At 34.2% G+C, this 9104-nt stretch overlaps 1 protein-coding gene across 2 annotated transcripts; it reads right to left on the bottom strand.

Moving 5' to 3' along the window:
* Window positions 1-1327: 1327 nt before the first annotated feature.
* On the bottom strand, window positions 1328-7737 carry LOC118159440 (splicing regulatory glutamine/lysine-rich protein 1-like). Of its 2 annotated transcripts, XM_035314021.1 has the most exons (4): window positions 6505-7737; window positions 5840-5976; window positions 4139-4189; window positions 1328-2798 (listed from the first exon to the last, which is right to left on the bottom strand). In XM_035314021.1, the coding sequence occupies exons 1-4, from the start codon at window positions 6659-6661 to the stop codon at window positions 2742-2744; spliced, it is 402 nt and encodes a 133-aa protein (XP_035169912.1). In that variant the 5' UTR covers window positions 6662-7737; the 3' UTR covers window positions 1328-2741. The 2 variants fall into 2 exon arrangements, with proteins under 2 accessions (XP_035169912.1, XP_035169911.1); XM_035314020.1 differs by having other exon boundaries at window positions 2516-4740; window positions 6505-6753.
* Window positions 7738-9104: the final 1367 nt, after the last annotated feature.

The following is a 9104-nucleotide window of genomic DNA, read 5'->3' as shown; positions in this document are numbered from 1 at the left end:
TCGGATCTTCGCGTGCAGAATTACGGGCAAAATACAATGCTGCAGCCAGCAAGGGAGCTCACAAAAAAAATCAAATTCTTTGCTTGCCTTTATTCAGGTTCAGGATGGTGTTAGTCCCGAACCTGACTCGAACAGGAGCCACCAAATGGTGGGGCGCCCCTCCTAGATCAAGTCAGAATTCAGGAACCAAGACCCTCCCGGACGAGCCCCCAATTGTGATAAATGATTAAGTCCCAAATAGGATTTTTGTGATTTATTAAGCGAATAGAGGCAAGCAAACATCGCTGGGTGCACCAGGAGTCTCTGCTCTACCAGGACGCACACCTGTTACATCAGGTGGCTGATTTTTATGCTCCTAGACTAATACATATTCATCACTATTCCTAGAAAAGGCGGGGTTATTATAATTAGTTCTTGGAATCCAAACCCCCTCCAGATGCATGCGTAGCAGTCTCTGGTGGTCTTTCTGGGGGTCTCTTGTGCTGAAGGCTCCTAGTCTTCCTCCCAGGCTTTGTCCTTCGGTCGTCCTTCAACTCCCCCTTTCTCCTTATTTGGTGGATCTCTTTGCTGGTTATCAGAGGCTTGCGCAGCGTCCCATGCAAAAGTCTGCAGTTTCCTAAAGAACCTCCTTGGTCCTCTTATCTCCCAGACTAGAGTCTCAATGTTCGCCCTTCAAACCCTCTATTTACACAAATTGCTGGATCGTTCCTTTGCATGATACAAGAACTATGTACACTAATCACTCTGTTTTCCTTAAACAGAAGGTTATATTTCATCATGAGGCCCTAGCATTGTTCCATACTGACACGAATCAAATAAACACATTTCAGAATTACAAAGTGTCAGTAAAAGCTAAAGGCAACACAGAGAAGCTACCATATAACAAATAGATTTGCAGAGTTCAAAATTAACTTCGTTTTGCCTTAGATGCAGCTGTGGTGAAAAACACTAGCAAACAAATAAGCAACACCGAGCATGATACAGACTAGAGAATTTATCTTTTTAGCAGCAGAGTAAATACACTCAAAAGGTCAGTTCATTCTAGAATCCAAGCTGTGTGCAGGTTGCTGCCAGCTGACTAATTTAATGCTAGATGTATCTATCTGAAATTGCTATCAAAAATTAGCAGGTGACTAATGGGTAGACAGAACCCATATCTCACCAGTTTCTCAGCCATTCTTTCGATGTTTCTAGTTTCCAAATGAGATGTTGTCCCCCCCACTTAGTTACAATTTTGAAATCTGGAAAAGGTTTTATTTTTTTTATTTGTTTTGTTTTGTTTTGTTTTGTTTTGTTTTGTTTTGTTTTTTTGTTTTGTTTTGTGTTGTTTTTAACACCATGTTAATATTAATGTTTGTGAGGAAATTTTCATCCCTCATACCTGTGTAAACTTATTGACTTCACTGAATTTATTTGAGTGACAGTCGCCTCTATTTTGAGCTTGGATTCCTGTTTCATCCACCAACAGTTGTTTTCTGCTACCTTCCCCTTTTAAAATCCAAATAAAAGCCCTATCTGTTATCCAGAAACACAGTTATGAAATAACTGTGGTCACTAATGGAAGCTTCTGCATATGTGCTTTAAATGCTCTTAGCAAAATGGCACCATATTGTTACTTTTCTGAGCTGACTTATGAGTCACAACATTTTCAATTAAAGGCCGACTCAAATAAAATTACATTGAAAAACAATACAGCTATAACGAATTATGCTGTTCTCAAAATCTTTGCTTAATTTCCTCTATTTTATAAAGTGCAAAACCAAACAACCTGACATTGCAGCTCAGCATGCAAACTTATTACAATGAAGACAATGGACTTCCAGTGAAAGATAGACACATTTAATGGGTGGAGCAAGCATGAACACAATTAATTTACACAATCCTGGTGGAACAAGCATGAACTTCATTACTGTGCTACACTACTGATTTAAAAATGATCTACCCTCTATGGAGACAGGTCTTTTAGTTCTCTAGTGGCAGCATTTTAGGAAGAGAAGAACTGTAAAGCCCCTAATACAAACATATATAACTTAATAACCCTCACAAATCTGCAAAGTATGTGCAAAGCAAAACTAGAAAATAAAAATTTATTCCCCCCCCCTTTGGTCTTTAAAACTTTTTTTCTAAGGTAACCTTTAATTCACATAAAATATAATATGTTGCATATGGACTTACATGTGATAAATTAGCTAGTAAGGCTGCCATCCTTAATTATCATTTATTTAAGGTATTTTTTCTTATCTAACTGTGCACAATCTTTTACATATCCTGTAACTGCTATATAGTAAAGCTATGCAATTTTAGAATAACAAAATGCAGGAAATCAAACTAAGTAACTGAAACACAATATGCTTTCTAATTTCTCTCAGAGAAGGAGAAACGTAGCTTTTAAAAGATATAAATAATATATGTATATTTTCACTTGTATCCACATTTCAAATTAAAATAAGCTACCTGAATAAAACCAGATGATCAACTAAAAATATTCCTTTAATATGTACATGCCAACAGAAACTTCCCTCTAAAATACCTAATTTTATTAGTGAAATGGTGCCAAAGATAACAAGTATACAATCTCTGCTTTATGCTACTTACACATTATAAGACAACTGTTGTTGCAAGACATGATACTTCACAGTCTTCCATAAGCATACAAATTTTTATTTTTATTTAAATCAGAATAAGCTGTTTACCAGCCAACAGCATATGGCTTAAATATCACAAAAATTACTGTCTATACTTTATTTGGTAAAGCACTTTCTAGTCTTAAATGGACACAGTGGCAAGAGCATTAAATCCTACAAAAAAATAAGAAATCAGCTTCACAATTAAATTGGGTTTCATTACCTTAGAAATTGGGCCTATTTCTCATTCCCTTTACTGTGTTTTTATTTTCCTTCCATAAGAATTAACTACGCAAATGAAAAGAAACAGTGTTTGTTTTTGTTTTGTTTTGTTTTGTTTCTTGCTTTTAACTGAAAGAAATTCTTCCCATGAATTAAGGCAATATAGTCATTTGATTGCATTAACTTGTATTAAAAGTAATCTACTTGATTAGGTACAAGTTCTAAAGATATGACTTTAAGACATCTCACAATGATGAAACTGATTATATTAGTTCAAATAGCACAAGTCATATTTTGACTTGACAAAAATATTTGCTTTTCATTCTCTTTCTTACATACTTTCTCCCCAAAGAATGAAAAAATAAACTACCATACAAATCCTTTGTAAATTAGAACATTTTTTCCCAAATTATTTGTCCCCCCATCAGTACAATTCCTTTGATATCACTCAACAGGTATTAGAGAAAATGATGGAGAGGTAATGATTAAAGCCATCCAAATGTAAATCAAATGTCTAAAGGGCTGTCTGATGCAGGTGATCAAAAATACTTTGCATTCAGCTGCTACTTTAGTACACTGGTGGTCCCCAAAATTAATCTTTGCTTTCACCTATAAATCTCTTCTAAAAATAAAAAAATAGAAATGGAACTTTAGTATTTTAACAAGTGAATTAAGCAACCATTCTGACAAAGCACTTGCAGTCTTGTCTACTGTATGGTGAGGGCAAAATAGCAAAAGAGAACATGTAAGATTTATCTGAAAATGAGTATTATCACATATATATTTCTAGAAAATACCACATTTTAAGAAGGCACTAAAGCTTCTGCTTGTGCTCCCGTTTATTTATTTATTTATTTTTAAATTTAAAAAAATGTTTTCATAGTGGCACCTGTATTATTTGCAACTGAACAGACACTGCAGTATGTCTCAAAACAAAGATCTAACTTCTGATAATATCATACAGGTGTGCTCACTTCTGGAAGGAGCAAAGAAAACAACAAAACCAAACCCCAAAATAACCCAATAAACTAATCTATTATCTATAATATTGCAATATTCCTTTTAAGAACAGGAAAGTAGCATGCACTTCTCAAATACTTTAAAAGAAATATTTGTTTTACGGATATTAGTAAGAAATTGTTTAAATAATAAAACCCAAGAAACTCAAGCAATGAGCAAATGAAAAGCATAGTAGTCAGTGGGCATTTAACATAACCATAAAACTTTGTTTATGTTTAAAAACCCTTTTTCTATAGTTGCCATTTGCAACAAAAGAAAGCATATATACTTACACACCACTCCCAAGAATAAACAGTACACATTGTTTTTGTGGATTTTTTAACCTATAAGGTAAAACAATACAGAATTCATCAACAAGCAATATTTTAAACAACCTTCAATGCATATCAACTTTTTTTGATAGGACAGGTTTACATCTTTGAGTTTCTACTTATTTGGAATAGCTTACAACAAGACTTAACATAAATCATTTTACAAATAAGTACAGCCATCACAGAAATGCATGTATTTTCAGAGACTAATAGTTCTGATAACATCTGCCTTTTTATGGTATAACTGGTCCGTGCTCTCTTGCTTTCGAATATGATGACAAAAAAGTTATTAAAATAATTGAAAGAGCTACTAGTACTATCAACATATTCAAGTTGATTGTTTTGACATTTTCTTCCTGGGAAATAAAAATATTTGGATTTTATTCCTTATTTGAGTCAAACGTCCATTCTTTGCTCTAAACCTCTTCCATTTTAATTGAGAGGCTTTCTTCATTTGGTTGACAGTTCCCGTTCTGTTGTAATTTGATTTCATTTGTCCTTTGTGTATCTCTGTTGTCTACTTCCTTGTCAGTTTCTGAATTTTGATCCTTGTGATCTTTGTCCTACCAAAGACAAAGTTATTTACAAAAAAAAATAAAAATAAAAATGCTCATACCATTAGAGGATATGACAGTATATGACTTCCAATCAACTCTTGGTATTTTGGTTGTCTCAATTTTCACATGCCTATCTTGTGTTGGCAATTTTTAGAATAGATGTGTCAACACATTTTTTTTTAAAGGTTTTCTTTTTAAGTGACTGAAGTCATCCAAGAAATCATTGCTGTAAAGTAATCTGTCTTGATCATCAATATTGACATAGAACAAATAGTATCATGGAATCTATGAGAAACAGCTCCAGAAATTAAGACTTATTCATATTTTCTAAATAAAACAGGATTACGAATTTTCATTCATTTTTTTTTTTTGTCAGATAACTAATGAATTTTAAGAGACTTCTTGTGTAAGATAATTACTTAAACATATTGTGGACAATCACCTAAATCAGTTGTTTTATAACAGTTGAATAATTCTGAGTACAAGCTACTTTTTAAAGACACACTGCTTTTCAAATTCTAAGATTAAATAATTTGAAGATGTTTCTTTTAATCACACCACCTTCTATTTTGCAAAAGAAAATCCCATACTATTCTTCCCCAAATCTTCAACTTTACTTCCTGCATAGTCCAATATGCAACCCAGGACCAAAGCAAGCAGGGAGAGGCTGAACTGCAGAGTGAAAATTTATTAAAAATAAAATATTTTGAGCTTGACAGCCAAGATGTTCCTGAACCCTACTTTTTGACTAAACAATCTGCTTCCTGCCTCCTCATACAGATAGGCAGTTAGCCAACACCTAACATATGGCACCAAACAGAAAAAAGAGAGAAACCAAAACCAAGCATTTCCATAGTCTATACATACAAGCTTTTATGGGTCCAGTAAAGTTCCAACACAGAGACTTATCAAACTAGACTACTAGTTGCAGAATGACTTTCATGTCTCCTGCTGGCAAAAGCTAAACCCAAGTGTCTCAAGTGGCAATATTTTGGTAAGGAAAAAGGAGAAAATAAAGGAGGGAAATAAAAAAAAGAGGGAAGGAATTCCAATAATCACTCCACTTGCAGCACTCCACTACTTATCATTTGGTCACACGGCTTACCTTCAAAGTAGTGGTGTTTTGGTCAGATTGCTCCTTTCTATCTTTTTCTTTATCACTTTTTTTCTTGGAGGTGGAGCATTCTCTCTCTCTTCTTTCATTATTTGTATCCCTTTCTCTTTTTATATTCTTTATTGTTTCTGTTTAAGAAAACTTTTACTCAAATCAGAATTTGATCCAAAAGCAAATGTACTAACAATAGTTACATCAAGTGTATTGTACATGTGTATTTGCAAGTACAAGTATCGTACAAGTGTATTTGCATTGCTGACAGATTAGACACTCTCTAAAGAATACTGAAGCTCAAATCCTATGAACTTTTGTTGTTGTTGTTGTTTTAATTGAAACTGAATCATACTGGCCATAGTCATCTGAGATGACTAGCGCAAAGGCAGTAAATCAGTGAGAATACTTCCAAAATTGTATCTGTATCCACATTTGATTGCTCTGTTCATTGAAAAACACTGACCCTTTACTTAGAAAAATGAATGATAAATATTAAAGAGCTCCTTATATAACAAAAATATAAATAAAATCAGAAGAACCACAAATTGAGTTCAGTTCCTTTCATAATGGTGATCTCTATGTCCCATTTAAATTTAACAAAAAATATTACAACTTTTTCCTCCTTTACTGCTTATTAACTTTTATGTTTACATCAAACTGACCTTCTTGGAGAAGGAGTTCGTGAAGACTTTCTTTTTGTTGCTTTGGATGTTTTAGGAGATTTGGAAGGACTTCTACTCTTCCTTTTATGTCTTTCTCTGCAGGACCAAGAAATTCAAGATCAGCAAAGACAACCAAGAATAAACTCAGAAACTGCATAAAAAAGAAAGCTCGTAAAATAATTTGCCACAACAACTAAGTAAATATCCCCAAGTTTAACATTATATATTGCCAACAGTATATGAATTGTACATAGTTTTTTTTTTGTTTTTTTTTTTTAAAGTTTTTTTATGTTTCAGTTTGGTGGAAAAGGGGAGAATTGAAGTGGAAAGGAGGGAGAAAAAAAAAGTTGCGCCCTTTCAGATTTCAGTTTTATGTTCATCTTCACATGCTTGTATTCACACATGATAACAATGGAAGCTCAATGAATTCGCTAATACTGTATTAAATAAGAGTTTCTCCAGTCAAGAAAAGAATGCAATTGAATGAGGAGCCACAAGAAAACAAGATACATAACTTCAGTAATGTGAACTTCAAAACATTACATGCTCGAGATCACTGGAATTTCAGTTCAACCTGACTCAAGTTTAATTCCTGAATATATGAGCTAGCATTCCTATTGGTTTAGAAGCAAACAGTCAGCGTAAAGTGAAGCTCAAGCTGTTGTCAAAATCAAAATGGATAAGTTTATATTTATTATTTATCATTCTATAATGCACCAAAGAGCTTGTAATACGTTGGAAACCAGCTGTTTTATACAGGTATGGAATTTGCTGAAGTTGCTATTCTGGAATCTGATTTTGAATAGAACACATTTAATGGAATGAGCCTTGCTAATACCAGCAGAAATTGCAAGTGGAACATATGGAATCTCACTGCCTTCTTCATGCAAAAAGAAACAAAAATTTAAGAAAAAATCTCTGACACACAATATTCAATGTCTAAGACTAACTCAAATTGATGTTACACAGCCTTCAGATTGGGCAATTACTGGGTTATGAATGAAGATACTACTACAGCCATCAAGAAATCTCTTTGGACAAAATTATTTCCTATCTCCGCTAGCCTATTGATGGACTGTTGGAAAAGGATCCTGATCCTTAACTTCCTCTGGTCTGTCTGTCTTCTTTAAGCTAGGACTGATAAATAGCCATCTTATTTCTAGCACTTGCATGCTGTTTGTCAGTAAAGCAAGGTCAGCTGCTGCCTAGTCCTTCAAAGGTTCTCTAAGACCTATTCTACATCCACCTATTCACCAAAAAGAAGACAAGACTATCTTCCACAACCATCATCCACAACCTCCCTGCGCAACCCGTTCTGGTGCCTCACCACCCTCTGAGTGAAAAACTTTAAAGGATTTTTGTTACATTAGTGAACTAAGACCAAATATTTGAAAGAATTCTCAAGAATCACTTTAATATTAATAAGAATTAACAAAAAATTTTTAGTGAAGACCTAAGACAGTTTTTCAGTTTGTATGGGCTAATATTTGAAGGACTTGCTGAAAATGACTGGACTTATTGTTTGAATTCCCTGAACAAGGGTTATACAGTGTGTGTGGGGGGAAAAAAAGAATAACTATAAATTATTTACTTGACAAATGTGATGCAGTTTATTTTGTGTTATTTAGAATAGTACTTGGGAACATTGTATAGCAAGATTTGTAAAGACAGTAAGTCTTGTTAACTTGGGATTTTGGCTTCTATAAGTTTCCATTAAAGAGGAGGAGGTATTAATATCACTTTTTAGTAATATTAAGTAGACAAGTTAGTAAATTTCTATATTCTTGTCTTTTGGGTAATTTTTCCAGGAAGTCTAAAATATATACATATATATATTAATTTAAAAAGCATATAATAGAATCATAAAATGGCCTGGGTTGAAAAGGACCTTAAAGATCATCTAGTTTCAACCCCCCTGCTCTGGGCAGGGTTGCCAACCACTAGAGCAGGCTGCCCAGAGCCACATCCAGCCTGGCCTTGAATGCCTCCAGGGATGGGGCATCCACAACCTCCCTGCGCAACCCGTTCCGGTGCCTCACCACCCTCTGAGTGAAAAACTTTCTCCTAATTTCTAACCTAAATCTCCCCTGTCTTAGTTTAAAACCATTCCCCCTTGTCCTATCACTATCAACACATGTAAACAGGCCTCCCCCCCTCCTGTTTATATGCTCCCTTCAAGTACTGGAAGGCTGCAATGGGTATACCAAAAAAAACACATATATACCAAAAAACACACAAATTTATTCAATGTAACTAATTGTGTTTTTTTTTTTTTTTTTTTTTTCCTTTTATCTTGCAGCAACGCACCTCTTGCTTTTTCTTCCAAAGTATGTTATATTAAGTTTCGTGAGGCATCGAGTGTTGGTGTGGCCCAGCATCTAACTAACACAGTTTTTATTGACAGAGCTTTGATAGTTGTGCCCTGTGCAGAAGGTTGGTATTTTAGACATTCTTCTGTAATTTTGGTCTTTGTCCTGTCTGCTAATTGTTTTAAGCTTTCCATGTAAGGAAGTGGTGCTCTGTTATTTTGTTTTATTGCTTTTTGAAAAAAAAAGTCTTGAAACAAAATTGAATGAAGCAACCTAATTATATAGATTTAA

Source organism: Oxyura jamaicensis, unplaced genomic scaffold (genome assembly GCF_011077185.1).
Source record: "Oxyura jamaicensis isolate SHBP4307 breed ruddy duck unplaced genomic scaffold, BPBGC_Ojam_1.0 oxyUn_random_OJ70387, whole genome shotgun sequence".
NCBI lineage: Eukaryota > Metazoa > Chordata > Aves > Anseriformes > Anatidae > Oxyura > Oxyura jamaicensis.
Note: the sequence above shows the minus strand (reverse complement) of the source record. Positions and strands in the feature narration are given on the sequence as shown.